At 47.0% G+C, this 24,703-nt stretch overlaps 2 protein-coding genes across 2 annotated transcripts in view; one reads left to right on the top strand and one right to left on the bottom strand.

The window, feature by feature from the left end:
* Positions 1-1,252: 1,252 nt before the first annotated feature.
* LOC119387413 (uncharacterized) lies at positions 1,253-24,621 on the bottom strand. Its single transcript, XM_037654801.2, has 8 exons — positions 24,459-24,621; positions 22,783-23,014; positions 11,321-11,624; positions 7,104-7,280; positions 5,887-6,255; positions 5,235-5,541; positions 3,044-3,326; positions 1,253-1,437 (listed from the first exon to the last, which is right to left on the bottom strand). Exons 1-8 carry the CDS (start codon positions 24,496-24,498, stop codon positions 1,311-1,313), a joined length of 1,839 nt encoding a protein of 612 aa, XP_037510729.1. The 5' UTR covers positions 24,499-24,621; the 3' UTR covers positions 1,253-1,310.
* LOC119387414 (chitinase-3-like protein 1) overlaps positions 22,909-24,703 on the top strand; it is a 24,570-nt gene continuing 22,775 nt past the window's right edge. The window contains exon 1 of the mRNA XM_037654804.2: positions 22,909-23,035. Coding sequence (XP_037510732.1) covers positions 23,008-23,035 — 28 coding nt within the window. The 5' untranslated portion in view covers positions 22,909-23,007. The remainder of the gene's footprint in view (positions 23,036-24,703) is intronic.

The raw sequence follows: 24,703 nt of genomic DNA, 5'->3' as shown, positions 1-24,703 counted from the left end.
TATCATTGTCAAGGGGGGCTCCTTTCTCTTCAGCGTGAAATTGGCATACTGAGCAGTAAATGCGATCATAAACAGACGAAGTTAACCTAACCTAGCCTGAATGTGTGACATGCTTTCAAGTCTCTAATATATTATATAATTTAGAACTTTAAGGAAATTCAACTCTTTAGGCATGCATTTGTCGACTTGTTCCCGAAAGCTTGCCACCCATACAAGCAGCATTTGTCTAGCTGCTGTGGCCTGTTTATTAATATTGGTTCGAAATTTGAAGGCTCTCTGTTTCATAATTCTTTTGAGTTACATCTTTAGGGTATCTAAAGTATTTAGTTTGCAGTTATTATGAAATCATTCCTCTGTTTATGTGAGATTCACAAAGTATTGGTATTTACACCACAATCTATAGTAACATACAGCGAAACCTGGTTATATCAGATTTGAAGGTGATCACAAAATAGTTTGATACCTCGATAATTATGAAGACCTTGTCTGTGGAGCTTATAGTTAAACCTTGGCACTTATGTTTCACTCTCTTGAGATTGTGAAAAGTGGGAATTTGCTTATTTGTTTCCTTAAGTCCACGTCGAAGGTATTTTCCTTCTTACTCTGCAGGTACTATTCTTTACTGCACGATAGTCAGTTTTCAGCGTGATTAGCACGCTTCACCTTACTACAGCAACGTAATGTGGTGAAGCTGGTTACAGACATTCGCCCAAATGGAACTCGATAAAATCCTTGCAGAGGTGTAGCCAGAAGCTTTTATTTCGGGGGGCAGGAGAGGGCGATCCCACTTTATGTATGTTCGTGCGTGCGTTTGCAAGTGTGCTTGTATCTGTACGCATACAAAATTAAAATTTTCGGGATGGAGGGTGGTTTGAAACCCCCAAATCACATCTGAATCCTTGCCAAGTGAGCTATCCATATTACGAGACACATATCGCTGATTCTTCTTCTGTGGCTTGAGAGATTTAATTCCTTGTTGACAGCATCTGCGAAAATGGTGCCGCGTCTTCGTCGTGAATATTTCCAACGACGCAGTGAGTGTTCACTTTCCACTTGGGAGAAGCACACTTACAGGAGGGCGGCGTTCGGTATGCCAAACGTGTTGGTGAATGGGGGTCCGATATGCACGTGATACGATGATATACCTTTGCATAGGATTTTTAAGGTGTTACAACTGGTCATTGGATTGGCATGTTTCTTAGAAAGCCACCCGTGAACTGAAGCATTCAATTCTCTGATAGGCATATGAAACTTTGGATATATTTAATGCGACCCTTATTTTGTCTCGCAGGCTTTATCGAAAAAGGTCGTTATAAAGGCTTAAGATTTGCACAAGCAACGCGAGGCATCCCAAAGTGTGACTGGTGGAACACAACTGGAAGCCCAATGACGCTGGTTGGGCCAGACAGCGCCACGTGCGAGTCTGCAAAGTGGTACCTGTGGAAAGAAAAAGTATTATTGTAAATAGAATGTGACGGCAAGACAAGACTGGACGCCACCCTGACAGCTGAGCAAGCGCGAATAGCATAAAAGGCATCAGCGTCGGAAAAGGCATCGCCACGCGATAGCACCCCTAAGCTCGCACGCCACGGCTCAGTCTTGCACCTTCTGTCCGCTAGGCTGTGCATACTATACTATAATGCTGCAGCCGCATAGGAAAACTTCAACCGCACGGTGCCATATTTAGAGGCGTTGGTCACACGAACACCTTTCAGTGACATCTCCGCGGTCGATCACGTGACCTCCTTCTCTTCCCGTCTCACGAGGCTCCTCCTCTCCCCTGGTCACGTGATCGTCGGTACAACGCATTCATGTGCTTCCCATAAATGTTCCCATATACTTCCGGGTTCAAACCCCTCCGCGCGAAGGAAGTTTATTGTTTTGAAAGAACGGTTGCTTGGCCTAGGTGGTGATTTAGAATCGACACATTTGAACAGCGCAATATGAACGAGGACGGAGAGAGTACATAACACACGCGCAGACTTCAACTAAATTTTATTAGCGATGACGTTAGAAATATATACGTAAGACAAGAACAACGCACATCGGCGCAATCGCACAACCTATTGCATCACAGCCAGATAAGCAATTTCCTTTTTCGCGAGGGCAACAGAAGGCATGCTAACACATAGGTCACGAAGCTGTTGCATTTTATTAGCTTCCATGATTTCACGTGTGAGCTGCTCACGATGTTTCGCTACAACGATTCACTTCCCCTGTTTTATTATTTCTTTATTCACTTCCCCTTCCGTTACATCAGTTACACCTCCCTTCCGCGGTCCACACGTCACCTCCAGGCGCCTGCGTTGAAATGTGATTATTTTGGTCGTAATTACGAATGCTATACATGTGGCATGTGCAATCTACAGGACTACATCGTTGAGTAAGGACTATATAGGTATATATATGGCTGGTCTAGAAGGGGCGCCTCAATTTCTTCGTGCCCCGAGCCGCAAATGGCAGCGACACTGGGTTGTCCAATGAGAGCTACGTAGTGCCCTCTGGTCAGTGGACGGTGCCTATTCAAGTGGAAAACACAAAGAAAAAAAACGCGTTACAGCCGTACGCTTCCCTTCGTGCGAGCAAGGTTCCCTGGATCACGTGATTCAACTTTGTCCGTCAGAACGATTCCAACGCTCGTGTCTCCAGTGGTGGGCCTCGCGCCCGTACGGGTGTGTGCCACACTGCCCACGTGGTCCTGTTTCTCGCTGACAAACCTCCTGCCAGAATTTTAAGCGCATTCTGGGTAGGGGGAGGTGGCATACGGCACAGACCACGGCGGATGAAACTCATCGTATCAAAAGCTCACGACAACTATCTTGTCTGAAAATGAATTCTGCCATATTGTCGGATTCGCCATCACGCCAGTCATTGTCGTGTGACAGCTCGGCGCTGCGCCTCTTTTATTACTCTCGGCGGGTGTTTGCCGTCGCCGTCATGGTCCATTTATATATGAGTATATGCAAAATCCGCACAGAAAAATAATTCTGAAGAAAGCTTTTCCGAAGAGCGCGTATCACACCATTCGTATATGTGTATATACCTGGCCAGTCCTGTTCGACAGTTCGGTATGGAGACGGTGCCCTGGCGGCCAGCCAGGTCACCCGCCTCGCACCGCAGCGGTGCGTGGGATGAACACTGGCAGCCGTACGCTGGTCCTGTGTCCACGTGGTGCGGATTGTAGTGGCCTTTGGTGGCTGCGCAATCGAACGACCCAGGTGCCAGAGGAACGGAGTGCAGGTGCCAGTTGTGGTCCACTGTGGCGTTGCGGCCATCTTGCCAGCACAGTCCCAGGTCGACGTACGCATCGCCCAATGGGTCCTCGGCTGCGCGCACAAGGAGGGGAGAAATGCTGCTAGAGTCTGCTTCACGTTTTTTGCTTGGACACGTAGACAGCGAAAACTGTTGCTCTTAAACTCGAAATCGCCGTCTTCTGAATGTGGACTGATTACGAGTATACATCGACTACTGTTGTCGATATTGGATAGAAGCGCTTTTGAAGTGATGAATGGTAGCCTCGGGCAGGGCGCCATTCCTGCAGCCTCCAACATTCGCTTGAAATCGCACAAATATGTGGCGCACGCCAGTGCTATCTGTGAAATGAGAAGTGAATTCGTTTATGCTGGATTGTGAAAGCTATCATACTGACATATACATGGCTTTGTTAAACGTTGTACGCGCAATTCGTTTTCCAGAGATAGCCTCATGACTTTTTGCCGTCATAACATTGGTTCAACTGCAGACTGTAGGATATTTCGGGCTCAAGGAACAACAGACACCGTACATCGTAGTGCGAACGAACAAATTTAATAGGCATTAATCTGCACATTTTACATAGCAAGCCTGCCAGCCGAATCGTACAAACCATAACATGCCAATGTAAGCCCACCAGTCAAATTATACAAGCAATGTAAACACAAATGAAAACGATGCGACGTCGACGGTGTTCTACTCAATAAAGGGGGGGGGGGGGTTGAGTACGATCCGCGGAATCGCCCCACAGACCTCCCAATCGCGCTCGCGACCGGATCAGCCGTTCCTCATGGTCCACGTAACCTCGTCGCCAGGTGGCGCCACCGCGGGAACACGGCGCTATCTATCGCACGGCGGCGATTACGCCGACATCGGTTGGACTAGTCCCGCGGTGAAGCCGGCCCGCAGGATGCGCGGGCGCCATGTGGTGAAAACGACTTCTTGGGATGCGAGCATCCCCACAGGTTACAGTGATGCGACGTCGATGATCGCAGCGTTAATCGCCAGCTGCGGTTAAAAACAGCTTCATGCGCCGTTCACGAGAGCTGCCTCCAGATGATAGATGAAATCGGTGAAAACAGCATAGAGATATGTTGTGGACAGCCGAAGTGCCTACGCATACATTACGCACATCCGCATTACTATTTCCCTTTCCTTCAGAATTCATAACGATACCTGTTGTTTAGATATCATTAGCTCACAAGGCCAAAAACGCATTCTCGTTAACCTTGCGAAGAAAAAACAAAAAAAAAAGGACGCATGTTTACTGTAAAGTACTTTCTCCCGTATAATCACTGTACGTTGGGAGAAGCCGACTTTAACTGTACGCGAAACTCGACAAGCGATCTTTTTGATCCATTACTAAGGACCCCGCTGGCACAAACCACAAGAGTGGGTAAGATGATTGTGGCCGGCGTTCTTTCCTTTTACCTTTTCTTTTTTTCACATCATCACCATTATCATCGGAAAGCCCGCTAAAGAAGATCGATCAAACGCTATCGACGCATTTCGCCTGTCTAGTGTTCGGAAAGAGTGAGAAATCGAGGAGTGGAGATTCGGTGACCTGGTTATTCATGCACCTTCCTGCTGTCCGCCGTCTCGTGAAGGTCGACCTCATTCAACGGAGAACTGCTGCGGGATTTGTCCTGGAAGCGGTTGAGCAAGGAAGAAATGGAGTAGCGTTCATAGAAATCGAAGAGAGGGAGAAAGATATATACATGAAGCAAATAGGTTCTGCCGAATCCCGCAAGGTGGTGGAAATGTTACGAAAGCGATAATTGGCAACCACCCGTTTGCAGCGCGAAGTATTTCCTTGTGGCTTCGTGCTCCAAATGGGTGGTTGTCAATTATCCCTTTCATATATGCGTGAAATTGGAAAGGCACAAAGGTTAACCGCAAGAGAACATCGTGCTAGCTACCCTACACAAGTGGAAGGGTAAAGTGAGACAGAAAGATGGGAATATGAGTGGCAGCACACATACCATGGTCGGTGCGCGTGATGGTGAGGGATCCCTTGAGCGGCCCTTCGAGCGTGGCCCGTGCTCGCGTCAGAGGCCTGGAAGATACTGGCAGCAGATTGGCGCATACTAGGGGCCGGCCGTCGGAGCCGCGCACGAGCAGCATGCGTCCAACGACGCTCTCGGGCCCCGACAGAGGCAGCGTCGGGTCGAGCAGATGCCAGTAGACGGCGCGATGTCCGGCCACCGGGCCGTACTTGCCGCTCAGGTCACCAACGGCGAATTGGTCGGTTGTGCCATGGCCTTCTGGTGGACTTGCCGCGCGCTCGACCTGCGCGGTACCGGGTTTTGTGGCCTCTCTCAGCAAGAACTGCCTGGCGACGGTAACTGGTCAAAGCCTAATTGTTTCGACTATCGTTGCGCCTATCCATACAACCCATGCACCGAAAACCACATCGTCACCACATATGTTCACGGAGACCAGAAAGTAAGATAATATTAACTGGTTTACTCACACGGGACTAAAACGGAGGAGGAGGATCACTTTCGTGAAATCTCGCGAAAGTGATCGTTCTCCAAGAAGCGATCGTACTAGAACCCCGTTCATAGCGAGCACGCACCAACGGACACGCTTCTGTTGAATTTCATTCGTTTCTGCAGAGACTGCACGCAGTACCTTGGCCGGGTTGTAGGGCGCGGCCGGTCCCGGGCACTGTTTGTCCGCGGTACCAATGGAAATCGGCCCAATGATAAGCGCGGAAGCGACGTAGTCGAGGTTCTCCAGCTGCACGATGGACAGCGTTGGCTCGAACGGCGATGGCTGGTGGAAGATCGCCTTTCCGTGGCGCAGTCCCAAGTCGGCCACCGCGTGCCGGGACCTCCACTCATGCAGCACTGCCGCCCCCATCGGCTGACCCGTTGCCACGTCCGTCAGGGTAGCCACCAGCTGACTCCCGGGCGTGCTCTCTCCTCCGGCGCACGTATCCAGAGCAGGCGGAACGCCCTCGATCACATGGTAAGTACGGGTCCCCACATTTCCAGGCCGCTGCGAGGGAATCCGCATGGATGTACGCTGTTGTCAACAAGCACTAAAACTGGAATTCATGTTGTTTCAACGACAGTCATTCCAGTGCTGTTAATTTTTGATAGCACCGCCAAAGAAGGCTAACGAAGACTCGAAAATTACTGAGGAAGGCTCGAAAGACTCCTCTCCTCTCACCTTGCGAACCTTCAAACAATGCAGTGAGAACATATTTTGGGAGTTAAATTTTTTTGTTCTTTGTTTGTTCGAAAACATCTAATGGCTCAGTGAGCAAGCCGGCCCCTGTAACAGTGAAACAGCAGCTGTTTGATGCATTTCCAGCGCATACTAGAAATAGGAAAGAAATACACGCAGACACAGGAAGGCAGACGAACAATAAGAACGCTAAGAACGCTCGTCTTCAGCTAATTTTATCGCATAGAAGGAACAGGCTTTTATGCAAAGTGAACATGCACCAGCAGACGCCATACCAAAGAATGTGGCGCATGCCTCATCGGTACTACACGGTAGATAAATTCTCAAAAAGATATATAATATATAAATGTTTCTTTTTTCGACAATGCGATAGGGGCAGTGCTTAGAATAAGAGTGCTATTCCTGCGGCATGTTTAGGTCATATCATTTTTTGCGAAAATAGCTTTTGAAACGAAAATATCGATCCTATGGATGCAAACCTGCAGCCTAAAAAAAAAAAAGGCATTGCTCCGCTGCGGTAATCGCTGATGTGTCCATCTTATACTTGCTGAGTCGTCTATCTGTTTCTTGCGTGAGAACAGGTTTTGCGCGCTACAAGGTATTCCGAAGGGAGATCTATCTCACTGGTAAAGCTAGTCACCCACCAACCAACTCACCTTGCCCACGATGAGCTGGGAGCAGGAGTCTGGCGGAGTGTAACAGGGCACGACCGTAGGTGGCTTAGGGACGTTCGGGGGCGTCACGTGGGTGAGGTTTCCGGCCGGAGCTCCGGGAGGCGGCTGCTGAAGAAGTGCAGGCTGATTCTGTCGCCTTCTGTGAATGGACCATCGCACCTTTGGAGCAAGGTGAAGAAAATAGTACTGTTAGAGTTGCTGGACAGGAATGAAAGCTTCAAATACGCTAGTTATATCAGTGGAATCAGTGAACGATAGGTATGGCAGGTACTCCGACAGAGACTTTAGCATGAGGTGGCACAATGCATGCTGGTAAGGCAGCAAGTTGTAGTGTAGTTAGGCAGAAATAGAGGCCGGGATGTGTGCAGATGGATCCCCTTACGCAGTCGTTTTCAAAGCTATCAAAGCTCCAGTACTGTTACTTTAGTGAGGATCAGCGGCATAGTGTTCACATTCTACCAAGAGCTGGGGAGAGGGGGAGTCGGTGTAAGGCGGGAACCAAACCACTGATTCCACCCCCCCCCTCCACACACACACACACAAAAACGTCTCACGCCAAAATTCTTCGTAGGAGAATATTTCAGCCAATCACGATGCGGGACATATTAGTGAAGCCAACTGACCAATGGGAAAACGAGCGTAGGGAAGAGAAGTTTTGTGAATTCGGCCCAGATAATCACAAAATAAAACAAACGCCACCTAAGTATCCTCGCTGCAACAAAAATACCTTTCTTGAAGCGGGCACTCAAAATTATTGTCGAACGTTCCTGCACTATTGCTAATTGCGTAAGCATGCCCGTCTCAACGAGTGGACGGTCCGTCCCTCTGTCACGTAAGACGAATCACTTTAACGAAATAAACGCATCAAACAAGAAAAGTTTTCTTGGCGGTGCTGGGTTTCGAACCTAGACCCTGCGCTCAGAAGGCGAGAGTCTTACCGACTGGGCTACACACATTTTCTTCGCTGTCTTGGACTGCACATCCCGCTTGCAGAATGTGAATAACTGTATATCTGAGCCTTGTGAATGCGTTCTACCGCGGGTACAAACAGAAGAGAAAGTAAGGGAGGATTGCGCACATCAGGGAAATTCCGACTTTGCGACAGTTTAACGCCAAGAGCGCGTTTGGGAGGTCGCAGGATGTGCCTCCCGTTGGGCCGCTCCAGAATATGACGTATACACTAAGATTAGAGACCAATGGATCTAAAAAAAACTTTGAATTTCCATGCAATTTATGACTGTCTTCGGTCGAACTGCGCAGTACACGTTGTTAGCGCGTTCCTAACTGGTCAGAAATCTCAATTCAAGACTGCCTGCCCAAGCATCGGGAATATTGAGATATATGTTGTTTCTCGTGGTCTACAAGCTTTTGACGCTGACTTATGCCAGAAAGAAGATGAAAGGCGCTGCGCCGAAGCCGCCTGAAAACGAATTTCCAGGAAAGGCCGCAACCATATACCTTCCAATCGGTAAAATTCTACGCTCACGCATTTATCAGACAACTAACACAGGAGATTCTGTGTGTTTTATTTCTCACAGTGGGAATGTTTAGGCTTGAGGTAAAGCCCTGTGGAGTGTGTCAAAAAACGCCAGGCCTGCGCTGAAACCGCAGCACAGTCACAGCGAAAGCTGGAAGAGCGGCGTTTCTTGTGCCCGTTGTAAGCTCTCTTGGGGCTATAATACAAGTACACTAGAAAGGTACCCACTACGCCATAAATCACAATTTTTGTGAAGTTGGGAAGCACCTACTAAGCCATTATTCGTCATTCTGCGGAGAAACGAGGCACCAGCTACACGTCTGTAAGGCATTATGTGCACTTTGTTGAAGCGGCGACTGATGACGATGAATTATGGCTCGGCCCTTTGTAATGGGTTGGAAGCTTAAACGGCCCACCAGGTATGTAATTTGCATTGGGTGACGCCCGGTCGCTATTTCCCTCTCTCGTCATGCTGTATAACATACTTTGACGTGGGAGAGAGACGAGGGGGGGGGGGGCAAAGAACTTTACTGAGACCCCGAGGAAATGGATCATGCGCTTATAGGCTTCCTTGGCAACCAATACAAGTGCACTTGCGAGGAACCCACTACGCTCTAAATCATTGTAATTTTACTGAGACCCCGAGGAAATGGATCATGCGCTTATGGGCTTCCTTGGCAACCAATACAAGTGCACTTGCGAGGAACCCACTATGCTATAAATCATTGTAATTTTTGAGAAGTAGGGCAGCGGGCACTGTGCGATTTTTCGTCATTCTATGGAGAGCGTTGGTACCTGCTAAACGCATGTAAGACATTATGTGCACTTTTTGATGTTGTGCCTGATGACGAAGAATTATGGCAGAGCCCTTTGTAATGGTTTGGACGCATTCAACAACCTACTCGTTGCGCAATTCGCATTGTGTGACGCCTGGTTACAGAATTCGCGTTGTGCGACGCTTGGTGCTTATTTTATTCTTCTACCACGCTATATTGCATATGCTAATGTGGTTCCTTCCCGACATGAAGCCTGTATAGGACCTTTTTGCAAAGCAGTTTGAAGCACCGGCATGGCTCAGAGGTTGAATACTGGGTTGCCACGCAGAGGGCCCAGGTTCGAACCTCGTTCCATCCTGGAATTTTTTTCTTATTTAAGTTTTTTTTCTTATTTCGAGCGATACTGGTTACGGACACCGGCGGCGGCGGCGGCGGACAACTACGGTGCCAAAAACGGCCGGTGAAATGATCTCATAACAGCTTTCGCTGTAAAAACTCGGCGAATATGCGGCAAGGAAAACGGGTATGTGCCAAGCAGCTCCCATAGCATATAGCACAGCCATGCATATTATAGTATAGCATGGGAGTGGGAAAGGGAAGTGAGGGTGAGTAGGAGTGATATGAGGGTTAGGAAGAGGGAAAAGAAGAGAAAGGGCAATATAGAAAGCGGTAAAGAAAGAAAGATGAAGATGATGACAAAAATGCGGGAAGTTTGCACTAAGTTGCGCAAAGGGTTGGATCCTCAGCTCCTCGTGCTGCAGCACGGGAATCCACGCCGATTGGATCCAGCGTGCTTGGCCGAAGAAGCGGCAGCCAAGAGACGGCGACGGGCGGATCCAGAATACGCGCAAAGCTTGCCACTCCGAATGTGTTGAAATCGCTGTCCCTGAGCCACGATGTAGGAAAGTGGCGGTTGCTATGGCGACGTCTCGGCGGCGGCTGCTTCTCGGCGCGGCGGCGGCTTGGCTATTTTTAGCACTGGCACGGCGCAGCAGGGGTTTCTTGTTAACGGACGTCTTACTGCCAGCTTTAACAGCTTCGCTGTTAAAAATAATTCAATCTGCGTTTGCCAGGTAGCGGCGCTTGCTTGCGAGCTGCTCCACTGTTTAGTCAGATTTCACAGACTTGGAACTGGCTTTTTTAAATGCGAAACATTTCTTAGCGAACTTCTGCGACATATGAGCGTATCTATCTATCTATCTATCTATCTATCTATCTATCTATCTATCTATCTATCTATCTATCTATCTATCTATCTATCTATCTATCTATCTATCTATCTATCTATCTATCTATCTATCTATCTATCTATCTATCTATCTATCTATCTATCTATCTATCCGCCTACGACTTTGTGCTCTCCTGACAGTTTCGTTAACGGGATGTAGGTATACCAAAATTGATACGGCGTAACATGACTGTATGACAAACATAAATGACAGGTCCTAACATGAAAATCATGACATGCATGTCATGTACGTCATGATTTACATGACAATGTCTTGGTGCTCTTTCGGACGTTTTGTTAACTGATATATACCAAAACTAGTATAGCATAACCTGAATGCGTGAGGAACGTAAATGACAGGTCACGCATTGTACATACCAGAATATAAGTTTCATTAGCATGATATATGCCAGGCATGCATGACAGACATGCGATACATAGTGAACTAGATGTCATGACATGGATGACTTCATTTGCCTCAAGGACAATCAAGGCGATGTATGCAGCTCTTTGCTGGCTGTCTCGCATTACATCGACTCTCATGGCGCGTGGGATATCTGCCAGATTTTTATAGTTGCGTTTACAGGCCAGATGTAAACCTAGCCAGGCCAAAGTGGGTAGATATTCAAGTGAACGATTGGGGAGTACAAAAGTCGTTAGTGACGGAGCCGTATATAAGCAGTCTGCGAGCATTTGAATCTATGTATATATATACTACCTGAGCGTCGCGGCGCGTCCCATTGGTCCAGTGCAGCTCGGCGTAGACGGTGCCGAAGCTGGGCCATCGTCGCACGAAGAGCGTGCCGGCCACGGGAGGACCCGTGAACCTAGCGGCGTACGTAGTGACCGGAGCGCCCGGCGGTTGCAATGCGGCGCACGCCGTGCGGCCCGTCTGGACGCTGTGCAGTACCAGGGCGCGGCCTGCCCACCGCCGGGGCTCCACGGGCAGCGGGGCCTTGGTCGCGAGACGCGTCTCCTGCTCTGAGGTTAGCTGGCCGAACTCGCCGGTCAGATCCTGGATCCTGTATACACGAGGGACCGCGATCTGAACCATTGCATTTCTTCGCTACAATTAGAACAATCGATTAAGAGAACGCTGAAACGGGTTCGACGATTATGTGCAAACCCGGCCAATGAACCGGTGTCGCGTACTTCGCATCATTAACAAACAGATTTAAGCGCCCTGCGTAACGTGTGCGAATTATTAAGGCGAAAGCCTCAGGTGCCTCATAGTACGCGAAAATTGACCACCGGCGTCGGTGTCCCACGGCGTCGGCGTCAGTACGAGTGATGCAAAAAAAAATATCATCACGTGATGACGCCACCACATGACGTAATCATGGCATTGCAGATCGCCGAAACTTGTGACATCATCATTTCGTCATGGTGAAGTCACATAACGTGGCGCCACGTGGTGATGTCATCATATGACATCGTCGCTTTGTCAAAGTGGGCCGATCACGGAAGCAGTGCGAAACCAGGTGAGGTGCAGAAAGGTTGCAATGCCTGATTTCCTGGAGGCAGTGCAAAACTACGTTAGGTGCAAAAAGCTTTCGGAAGGAGTGGTCAATACATCGACTGAGAGAACTCGTAGGTGAATGCATAAGGTACCCCGTGAGTTTTTCTGAAGCTTAAGAATTACGTGACAAAAAAAAAAAAAAAACAATAGTACGCTAAGGACTGAACGAGTGCCACCCACCCTTCATGTCCGTGTGTTTCTTGTCGTGCCATTCTCAAGCTTGGCTGATGCACCAACTAGCCCAGAATAGCGTATCAATTTATTACAAAGTTTTAATTGTGCACAAATCGCGGCGGGGTCGCCAGATCGAGCGGCGCTGCCTTTCTGACGTGGCCAGGGTGTTGACGTCACTCAGGCGAGCGGTATGATTGGCTGCCCCAGCGACGTCACGGGTAAATTTTCCAACCTGAAACGTGAGCGGCCTAAAGCCATCGGGTTTGTGGCGGCGAGGTAATCTCACAAAACCTTCCTTCAGACAATTTCGCAGATAACCGATGCCATATCATTCATCCTAAGGAACCAGCACGACCCACTGTGCTTGAAGCGGTACAAGACAGGAGTTGCGTGCCGACTATCAATATTTTGTTCCGATTAGTAAAGAATATAGAATATTTAATCAGTTACGTGAAACGCGCAACCTCATACCTTCCGCTACCACCCCACTTCACCGACAGAATTTCAGTGCTATACGGCAGATTCAGGCAGGATACGTGACCGCTAGCGCCCCGATTAACTTTCGAGCCACCAGATAAAGTCCGCCAAGCACTTTCGCTGACGCCGAGTTGGTTTATATCAGCCGATAAAACGGCACACTCGAGGAGGCATGTGCAATGATGCAATCGGCGACAAAAAAAAATCACGCAACGCTGGACAAAACAATTGATAGGTATTATCGAGATGAATTGTTCAGCCGGTCGGTAAAGTTATAGTTAACGAGAGAATGATGTGTATGTGGAATAGAGTTCCATAATGAAATGGCTGTGAATGACAACAATTTTATGCCGTAACTATACGAACTCGGAGTAGTAATAAACTTCCTTTAATGCGACACGAGTGCAGTTAGTGTTTTTTAGTAAGTCACAGTTGATGAGATCGAAAGGAAGCCGACGGTTTATTATATTAAAAAACAAACAAGTACAATGAACTTCGAATAGCTTACTAATAATATAATATTATATTGCCTAAGCAATGAAATAGCGTTAGAGCGACGAGGGCTGAAAATGCTAACGCGGATTCTTGGCTCTGTATGTGTTACACAGATGAGATGTACAAATGATATGTGTTCGCCCAGGTAGTTATGCCATAGTTAAATTGACTATGGATAAATGAGAAGTAGAGCGATAACAATGCATTAGTGGAGAAATATGGCCTAGGTTTTATTAATGCGCGAATACCAAAAGCAGTCTTTTTCTTTATGTCTAACAAATGTAGACCAAAATTAAGAGTTATGTCTGAACGTACTCCGAGAAAAGAAACAGAATCACAAGCATAGATAGTATTAGGACCCATTGTTAGAGCACCAGACGTTAATACACGTTTTTAAGAAGATCTGAAAATCATAAACTGAGTTTTAGAGGGGTTTACAGTTAGGTCATTGTTGTTACACCATAAAACTACATCGTTGAGTGCAGAGTTTAGTTTTGATATTAAAGATGGAACTGTTTTGGCCTTACATGATACTGTGGTGTCTTCGGCATACAACACGCAATGTGCAGAACATATGACATCAGGGAGGTTCGATCCCGGCCACGGCGGTCGCATTTCGATGGGGACGAAATGCTAAAGGACCGTGTACTGTGCTATGTCAGTGCACGTTGAAGAACACCAGACCGTCGCAATTTCCAGAGCCCTCCACAACGGCTTGCCTCATAATCATATCCTGATTCTGGCACGTAAAAGCCCAGATAGTATATCGTTATTATCCTTGAATCTTTCCACCATCGTTGTATGGGGCCCTGTACTGAGGGCCCCACCCAACGATGGTTTTCTGTGCATTCACTAATAATAAAAGTTTATTCTCTCTCTCTTCCTTGACGTCGTCCATGTCGTCCTTGCGTCATTCATGCATGTCGTAACGAACACAAGCGAGCATCTGCCACCGTCATCGTTTTCTTTATCTTCTCGCGGTCAAGTGATATTTGCGCTAACGCCGCGGAGACGAAGCGAACGCGCAGCTGACGCGGTCACGTGGTAGTAAGGCTCGCTTGAGAGGAAGTTCGCCGGCAGTTGCGAAGTACCCACTACTCGTCTGTAAGGCAACACACGCACCTACGTATATAGATCCTGATATCGTTGATGCTGTGGCTTATTATGATAAACTTTATCGTCTCCACTTTGTAATGGGTGGCTTTCAACCACCCACTCGATCGTTACATAGCATACACGGTGCGACGCGCGGTGCGGTTCTGCGTGCCACGCAATACTGCATCCGTTAACGTGACTCCTTGCCCGATATGACAACTGTATATAGGGTGTTTTTCCAAAGCAGCTTCAAGCACTGACGTTGCTCATGGGTCAAATACTTGACTGACACGAAGAATACCTGGGTTCGGTTCCGGCTGGAACCCTGATTTTTATGTTATTTTTATTAAGGTCACGTGCGTGCGCGGTCACCTTACTCCGCCTGTTGAGGCACTTCACCTCCGCCTGTTGAGGCTTCTGATGAGGCACTTCATTTAGCCTGAATATTTTGATCTATATTCTGCGCTGTTCTGTATATTTTACATATTTGATACATATGCTCAGCGCCTGCTGCTACGATTCTCGCGGTTTGCGCCAGTGAACATTTCGAGGCCATAAAAGTAAACGTTCCCGTGAATGTGTGAATTAAGAAAGCTTAATTCTCATTGTTCGCTGTGCAAGAACACGTGGTTCGAGATATCCGCTTGGCAATGTCTGCTTTGTTACAAAAGTAGGCAGATTCCGTGCACAGACGTCAATGCTATATGGAACTCGATAACATCATCATGTGCCAGCGCACGATGTCTTATTGCGCGCCGCGGTAGAACATGATAACAATTTATCTACCGGCCAAAAAAAGAAAGCACGTGTAATTAAAAGGAATAAGCAAGGTCACGGCTCTGCGGCGGTCGTCGAGTTTCTGATTTGGCAACATTTTTTTTTCTTGTTGACTTTATTGACACGTGTGCATAAAAGGGATACTGCGGCGCCAGGAGATGGAACCGTCTGCTGCTTGTCGTGTCGACAAAATGGAGGTGCAACTTTACACCGCTAAGGACAAGCTGCAATCTCAGTGAATTAACTGTTCGGGTTTAACGTCCCAAAATCACGATATGATTATGATCGAGGAACGCCTTAGTGGAGGGCTCCGGAAATTTCGACCACCTAGGGTTCTTTAACGTGCACCTAAATCTATAAGCACAGGGGACTGAAGCATTTTCGCCTCCGTCGAAAATGCGGCCGACTCGGCCGGGATTCGATCCCGCGACCTTCGGGTCAGCAGTCAAGCACCATAACCACTAGACCACCGTGGCGGGTAGCCGCAGTCTCAGCGCACAGGAGGACCTTCGAGTAGTTCTAAAAAGTACAGACCTACATAACAAGCTATGGCCTCAGAGATCGAGTCCCGGAATATTACGCATATTCAGCAAACTGAGAGAGAGAGAGAGAGAGAGAGAGAGAGAGGGGGGAGAAACCTAGGCGAGAGAAAAAGTTCACAGCAATTCGTCAACCACTATAGAGTATATCAAGCACAATCGTTCACATATTAAAACTTTCTTCCACCACATAGAAAAAAAAAAGCTAGAATTCGGATCGCAAAATACGTGGGAACAAATAGTTTTGTTTAACATCTACTGCATTGATTCCGCCGAAGTTTCTTCACCTAACCGACCATCCGAGCACATTCTGTGTTTTTATGCATGTACTCTTGTCAATAAAAGATTCTAAGAGTCAGAAAAGTGAATGACCGAACCAACGGTTTCACAACTCTGATTCTACAATAAAAGAAGAACCATCACAGTATTGCGAACTGCATCAAATAATATAGTCCAAGTGGTCGAAATGTATACACGATTCATTGCCATGAACTGCGACTTTTGACCACGAAATACGACTTTTGCGAAACTCCCGAGAATAATGCGCAGTGATTTAACCGTAAGCTGCAAGTAATATGTCGCATTTCTCGGTGCCAGTTCGTTGAATGGATTTGAACAGATTCAGCTAAATTGTTTCGGCGTTTTTGTAAAGCTCCCTTATCGAGCTTTAACTTTAGCGCTTCAGTCGCATTTAATATCTAAAATTTACCACATCTAGTTGATGAGAAAGGAAAAAAAAACAGGTCCTAAAGCGCAAGTATATGCTTCAAACAAGCGGCATAATTTAAAGAATACATTCTAGCGCCACAATTGAGAAAGAAAAAAACTTAGTAGGAATCAAGAGGCCGCTTCTTGCTTCCTGTTCTTGCTTAATAGCTGCTACTTTTTAAACTATTTGTTTTCTGGTCGCGCTACCACGCATTCCTTAACCTTCATTGTTACAAACTTGCATTGTTACATCATTACAAATAAAATAAAATCAACTCAACAAACTTACTCAGCAACATGTTTTAGTGGCATAATTTCACTTTCTTTTATTTTGCGTTGGCTCAACGTTTTCGAAATGAAGGCCTTTAGCATTTCAGGTTCGTCTAAATAAAAAAAATTGACGAAGCTTGCACTAAGCTGCGCAAGGCTTAAAACTGCGAAACTGGAGGTAATCTGAAGACTAATCTGGTTGCTTCTAGGTTGTTTCTAGACCTTAGCTAGGTGATGCAGGTTGTTTCTAGGTTGCTTACAGGTCGTTGCTAGGCTTTAGCTAGGTGATGCTAGGTTGTTTCTACGTTGATTCTCAGCGCACAGAGGTTCGAGTTAAACCACAGACAGTCACAGACACGACACGGATGTCCAAACTCCAGAGGCAGAACCTCGCGCTGAAACCCAGCGTTCGCACCTCTCATAGAGATCTATGCTTGTTCTAGCTATAGGCAGTACTTGGTTGCAGCTAGGCTGTCGGTACAGTGGGCCGGCAGCTTGTCGAGTTCACTCTTTGGCTTCGCTTGTTTCCGCATACCCGTTTGATGACGATAGTTTCCTTCTTCCTTTTTAGTGGACCAGTGGTGAGTAGTGAGATTTACCCGATTCCTGTGGCGCATAGCCGTTTATGATGATGATAGTTTTCGCGTAGGCCGCACGGCACCCACCCGTAGGCCGCACAAATTACGGCTAGCCTTAACAGCTTTGCTGTTAAAAAAAAATGGCAACGAACTAAGAAAGCATTATCTAAGTATTGCTTAATTGCTCTCACAAAAATGAGCGTCAAATCTATGTCAGTACGTGCTTTTCATTGAGTTTCTTAAGCTGCGCACACCAAACCGAAGTGGGCACTTATTGGCATAAGCAACCAAATATACCTTCGTTAAAAGAATACGAAGAAAACAGTAGCGCGACACAAGCGCCTCCTAACTACAGGGCAGCTAACGAAAGAACAATGTTACAATTCAGGAAACACCGGTAAACCGTACCAGTCAGTTTAGCCGCGCATACTAACACAAGTTAATTATGTGAGACTGTGATATGAGTATATATACCTCATCTGTGAATGCATGTAAACGGAGAAATCGCTCTGTTTGGTATCCGCAGTGCATCGAATTGTATTAGGTTTGTTACAATTATAAAGAACAAGTAAAATATGCTGACTGTGCGGAATGCACGTTTCATTGAGCGGTCCTGCTCATCTTTTCTTTTTTTGAAGTGTTGAAAATTGGGGAAAAAAATTAAGCTTCACAATAACTTACACTCACGTATAAAAAACGATCCCGAATTTGTAAAGTGCACCTGTCGAGACATCTAAAGCAAGCAAAATATGTACTGTTAATTATACTCTTAAATATATCTGCAATTTTTTAGGTGGAAATTTTGCAAACCTGTCGTAAATACCGTAACCACATCACGTACGCTTAAAGCACGTGGATTAAATTGTCAGCTTCAAATGGATATATGTATTTTCAATTATTTTCTTTATTTTATTGTTTTTTGTGCAGTCATAAATTCTTTAAGTCGCTCTTCAGTTTCTCTTTCGTTTTTAACCTCCTGGCTTTCACCGATCTTCAGCTTACTCTCTTAAAAACAAGAAATATTTAACTGAAATCGACTCAGCGTTGGTGCTTGTGAGCTAACTATTGCGCGTTAAAATATACTTGAATAAATGAGTTGAAGTTGGCATGAGCTAACACTTTCTATAAGCATTCTGCTCACGTAAAACACATTCCGTGTTATTTTCCCTCGATTTAATTGAAGATCAGTTCATTAAACCATACAGTGCAACTGGATGCATGACGGTACAGGAGAACACGTCACATCGCATATTGAGATGACAACTGGAAGCGCTACGTTTATCTGTACATGCGCGCAGGATTAATCGCCGTGTTCCAGGACAGCTTCTAGCAGTCAAAGCAACGACCTTCGCTACGTTTTGCAAGAGTAGAACTATTAGAGTGCGGGCATTCAACTCTCTCTCTCTCAATGACTCACTCTGGATACTTTAGTGACTTGTCTGAATGATTTCAGCTGAGTGGATTGATATTGAATGAATACAGTGTTGCTGTTGTAACAGCAGATATAGCAAACATTAGACAAAACTTGCCGTCCGTGAGCCAACACTAACCACCGCCATCGATCATTTAGCCATACAACATGAATGAATGAATGAATGAATGAATGAATGAATGAATGAATGAAGCATTTTTTGCAGAAAATCGTATGCTGGAATTCAGGCCCGTAGCCAGGGGGGCCCTAGCCCCCCCCCCCCCCGCAATTTTGGTGAAGTAGGCGTTTTTACCAAAAATAAATAATGAAAATAGGCGTTTTTCTCAAATAGTCAAGGTTTTCAGCAAGTGACCCCCCCCCCCCCCCCATCCCGAAAAAAATTCCTGGCTACGGGCCTGCTGGAATTAGTGCTAGAGAGGATTGGGCGGGTCCCTATTCTCGGGGAACACTACTTGATGCTTGTACCAACGTTTCTAGAACTACTTCAGTTTGAAAACTCGGCTTTCCGGATTTTGTAACACGCAGCAAAAGAGATTACACGTGTTACGCGTCCACAATGTCGACAACAAATGACCGCGGCACACTCTTGGGCTCAGCATGATCAGGCGGGATAAAAGACTGCCAGACAAATCGCAAGTTAAAGAACGAATGTGCTGTAGAAGTGCTGCTCGCTGGGCCATTTCTTCATACTAAACTTGAGAAAACTCGCGAGAACTGACGCAAAGAAAAAGTTAATGCAAATTTGATGTTTTATCTTTTTTTTTTGGTACTTTGCTGAGAGCATGGTGCATGTGTTGGCTGTTTTGGTTGTTTGAGGCCAGTGTGGTTTTCAAGTATATATGTGTCAGTTACTAGTCCAGCGTGGTGTTGTGATTCCCTCCTTCGTGTGTGCGTCTTTTTCCCCTGGTTTTCTCAAGTATCACTAATGAGCAAGTCATGAAAGCCAGGACCTAAAAGGCTCGTTTTTCCTGAAAAACCTCAGTAGCCTATATCCTCGCTACGCCAGTGTTAACCACTGTTATCGCTGCGACTTCATTCAAGGGAAAGGTGAAAAACGGTAGGTCATAACGAAGAACGTGCTTTACGATACCGTTAAGCATACTATGACAAGAAAAAAAAAATTTGTTGAAAGGGTGTCACTTCAACATAGTAAAAATACAATTAAGCTGGAACATAACGGCGCTATTTTAATGTTTCATGTTCATGAATACTTGCGGAGGCAAAGAATAAAAGTGTTTAAAACGGAAAATCGGTAAGTGACTATAATTGAAAGAGCAATTTTCCATTTTTACGAAGGATTAAATGATATGCAACATTCGGCACTTAAGTGCGAATTATGTCGTGTGCGCTGAGTGCAGAATCGTACATGTTAAGGTCGTTTTCGATCTCAGCTAGTCGCGGCCGGTCAGAACGTATACAGTTCATCGAGTGCGCGACTGGCTCCTTTCCGCGACCTGCCCGATTGAGTATAGTCATGACCGAAAGATTTGATCCTGGTCACGCTTTATAGCGATCAAATTTCATCGAGTGACACATCAATAACTTTCTGTATCACGTGCTTGCGAGTCTGAAATTCTACAAGTGCGCCCTACAGTTACGGTGACTACTACAGTGCTTTATATTGATATGAATAACGACGATGTACAGCGGCGTTTCTCGGTATTCTTGTCGTTCCTTGGGCACTTCACATAAGCAGTAATCCAAATTGAAATAAAACTTGTAATTGGGCAAGGCGAAGGCTGTCAGAGGAAGAACAGCACGAAGGGATTCCCTCGCGAGCCTCCGACGATATTATGCAATGATCTATTTGTTTCCAAATACCTACGACAACCTTTACAGACTCTTCTGGTAGCCAGGCAAAAAAGGTTTGTGAAATCAGCTCTTCTGGTATTTCTATAATGCACTTAGCCAGTGAGCAATGCTAATGTATGTAGCAATGAACGTCACGAGAGCAGCAGCGACGGCCGTGCTGCACGCGTTGACTACTGTCATTCTCGCAACACAGAACACGTGCACACCCGGTCTCAAATATCATTGCTGCTAGTCGTGCTATTTAACACGATTGCCTAAACGGAAAAAAATACGTCGTTTCTATTTCAATATTCGCGCGCACAATCGCAGCTGTCCGCCGCCTTCACTCGCGCTTCGCCGTCTGCTACGTATAGGTTGTATTCACGTGACGTCAGGTTGGCGGAAGCGATAGCGGAAAGTGCGCCGGCTGTGCTGGCAACCGCGTGGCCGCCATTTTGAAGGCCGTCCGTCCCGACCGGTGCATTCACCGTCCGCTGCCTACAAGCTGTATTTGCTCCACATTCCTCTTGTTCTAATTTATTTGGCTCAAAAAGTATTGCATTTACTGGTTGTGAAGCTGCTGCAGCCATGGGCGATGAGCACTCGGCTCGCTTGAGCGTGTACGCCGAGAAATTGGACGCCGAGGGGAAAAGGGATACACGGACAAAGTGGCTCTCAGCGGTTGCGTTGACTCACTCATTCTGACGAGCAAGGAATTAAGCCTCATTCGAGATCGCACTCGTACCGAAGCTGGAACTTTCAGACATCAAGGAGTACTTGGTGCACGCTACCAGTTTTGTGACGCATGAACAACTGAAAGCCAAGAAATCTTCGGAAGAGTGGGTTTGTCCAGGAACCCTCGCTGAAAAGTTACGGCGACTGTGTCGTTGTGCGCGCAAAGGTAAGATAATCTTTAGCGTTGGACTTAAATTTCAGCTGTAAGCGCGAAGGGTGAGCGTACCAAACAATTTGGTACCAGTGCGAGTCTCTACGAACCTGGTTGAAGCAGCGGTGTTAAAGCGCTTGCGAAGTAATGCATGTAAAAGCACCGCTACGCGGGGTACTTTCGATTGCAGTAGAGTGCGGACGAGACTTAAATTTCGACGTGATTGACTCACCTACAGCTTTGATCGATCGCGATGAAAATGTATCTCTAGGGCGTTAAATTATTTAACGAGACCAAGGCTGCAAGTCACCTGTGCTTTGATGCAAGTGTACAAAACTCGCAGCCAGAAGTCCACTTTAACGAGAAAAACAAAAGCGTGTGCGTCTCATTTTACCTCGCAATGTAGCGCGCATGTGTAAATATGGACAGTCTAACGTTGAGTACTTTACTGTGTCATGCTTTTCGCAGATGTTTTCGCCAGTGCAGTGCGGCAGAATCTGAATGCATTTACTGTGTCAACGCGATATTTTTTTTTTTTCGTGTCTCGTTCGCGGCTTTCCTTCTTTTTTTATACACAGCTGTCAGAATATGAACTCAACTGAGTTTATATTTGCAGGTAAACCACTCTCAGGCGCTTACACACAGCCTTTGGAGCGCGGCGAAGGCGGCTGAAACATTCGTCACGACGCTTCGCCGAGACCTCCAGAGCACGGCTACATTGACCGCGAATAACGTTCGGCAACGAATAAAATTTAACCGTTTTTGTGTTCTCACGCGTGTCACTCTTCGATTTTGTGCGATTGCTGCTCCCAAATACGGCGCAATTAACCATGATTTTGGGTGGCGGGCGCAAAAAACGGCTCAACTTGCGTATCACGCAGAGGCACACCGGGGGGGCACGGCCTCAGATATGGCGGCACAGAACAACCGGAAGCAGTGCCTTCCCGGCATGCCGTGCGGGTATGCTGCGGGAGAACAGGGTTGCTCGGGGGTGAATAACCACCTATAGAGCCGGTTGCTATACCGGAAGTCGGCTGCGCGCCGCTTTCAGAGTACTGAGGAGGCGACTTTGGCAACTGAAACAAGCTCTATAAACGTTGGCTTGTACTGTATACGCTAGCTATGATTTAGTTAATAGTAGCAAGTGCTACGAAAGTTGGTGGTATGCATGTATAAATACGGTAGGCCAGAACACACGATCACCGTTCACCAGTCTTCACATATCGCGGGGGTCATCACATATCACGTTTTATGCTCTCGCATATAATGTGATTCAGTGCGCCGCCCGCGCTGATTCATGTTTTGCAATACCCCTGTTGGACCTCACATTTCACCGCTAAGCGTCTCTCATAATCGTATCGTGGTTTTGGGACGTAAAACCCCAACAATTGTTATTTCTCATCGTTAAACGCCGGCCTGCCTCGATCGCGAACACTCACGGCTCGCCGATCCAGTCGTAGGTGCACGGTGCAGAGGAGTCGTGCCTCGGAGGCAGCCGGTGCACCGCCCAGCGGAAGGTCTCGCGCGGCTGGCCGCCCACCAGCGAGACGCGCACCGAGACGCCGTGTGCCGCAGCCGCCAAAGGCTCCACGTCAACGCTGCCGCGAACGCCGGCCGAATTGAACACCGCTGCCAAGGGCGTGGTCGCGGAGTGCGCAACCTCCATGGACGCTGCGGCGACGAGTTTGAATGGTCAGCGACGCTATTTTATTACGACCTATAGCACGGGCAGTCTTGTCACACACCATGCCTCGCTATGACATGTTCGAAAACTTTGTATATAAAGTATTTGGCTTGGCTATATATGCATATAGTTGATTGTGTTACATGCTTGTGAGAACAGTTCAAAATACAGCTCGCTTATGCCATCCTACTCGTTTGTGTCGTCTGCGCTCCTTTGAGAATGTTCAGTTTCCTCCGCGATGTTAGGGTGTGGCTATTAACTGCGTGAATAACACGCACGCGTCCTCTCACCTTCACCAGGAACTCCCCACTATCGAAGCATAGCTTCATTAGCTGCTCAGTCGAGGTGATGGAGCAATATTGACACCTGAATGTCGAACGCTCGTTCAGTATGTTCCGTATTCCGTTTGTTCCGTGTTGTTTTTTCCACTGACAGCATGATAAGAGCGAAACATTACACGCTGTTTCAACTGCATATTTTAAGATGCACATGCTTATTACATGCCCGCTCGCGCTTCGCTTTAGAAGAAACGATCATGCCTTCAACACATCCTGAAAAGAGGAAATCGGGCGGGCCGATTGCCTGCACATCTCGCGAGGCTCGATCCACGTGCAACCCACAACATCCTGCTCCTCCTCTTCGACGTGTCGGATATGCAGCAATGAATCAGAAACATGCTTTCGCATTTAGCGATTTTTGTTTTTCGCTAGATATACTTCGCTATTCCATGATTGCACTGACATAGACGAGCGTTTCGGGCTCACGTTGTGTTGTGACGTGATATATAAGTGGTCAGAGACCGATAGGCAATCACCAAGATTGGTGTTCACTTATATAGACAATTTCACAACTGCCTCCGACTACTCCGACATTTCGATCTGTGGTGCAATTCAAATGTCACGCACACGGGTTCTGCGTTCATTCCCATTGTCAGCTTGTTTTCTACTCTGCGGTGTGTATACTCTGACGTATGCAAGAGCGGCAGTTTTGGTATAATCTCACTGTGAATGCGGTTAGTGTCAGGAGCGTAGCCAGAAACTTTTTTCGTGTCTGTGTTTGCATGTGTGCGCGTAAATATGCACATACAAAATGTAAAAATTTCGGTTGGGGGGGGGGGGGGGTGAACCCGCCTAACTACCACATGGCTACGCCTGTGACACACACACGCACACACACGCGCACACACACGCACGCACACGATTGTAACAGCGCACGAAGTCAATCTCTTCTTACGCTGCAGTATCTGCAGCCACGAGCCGGCCATGGTCTGCACGTAGCAAATGTGCTTATATCATGGCATTTGGAGATAATCGTTCCGCTGTAAGCGTGATCATGTGACACGCATTGTGGCAAACAAATAACCAGTAGATACAGCCAATTCATGTGTTCTCACACTCGTAACACATACGCGTGTGATATAGGCACACGTACCTGCGGCCAGAAGTACAAACAGGAGCGACTTTGGACCCATGGCGACACATCCGACTAGCTGACGTGCTGGCTGTATAGGGCAGCATACACTGCGGTGTCTTGGAAACGAAAACCGGCGATGTCGCCCGAATCTGTCTGCGCTGACTCCGCAGGCGACGCCCGTAGCAAGAAACACGATAGGTCCTAGAAAGCGAGCCATGCCCAAGACGTACGCAAACAGAGTCCGCGCCTGATATCTTCTAGAA

Source organism: Rhipicephalus sanguineus, chromosome 3 (genome assembly GCF_013339695.2).
Source record: "Rhipicephalus sanguineus isolate Rsan-2018 chromosome 3, BIME_Rsan_1.4, whole genome shotgun sequence".
NCBI lineage: Eukaryota > Metazoa > Arthropoda > Arachnida > Ixodida > Ixodidae > Rhipicephalus > Rhipicephalus sanguineus.
The sequence above is the reverse complement of the archived record's forward strand: the minus strand, read 5'-3'. Positions and strand labels throughout refer to the sequence as shown.

Coding starts and splice junctions, on each gene's coding strand:
- LOC119387413 (XM_037654801.2), bottom strand. CDS start 24,498: ATGGGTCCAAAGTCGCTCCTGTTTGTACTTCTGGCCGCAG. Junction 6,256..7,103: donor CCCAGCTCATCGTGGGCAAG/GTGAGTTGGTTG, acceptor ATTCCCTCGCAG/CGGCCTGGAAATGTGGGGAC. Junction 5,542..5,886: donor CGCCCTACAACCCGGCCAAG/GTACTGCGTGCA, acceptor GGTACCGCGCAG/GTCGAGCGCGCGGCAAGTCC.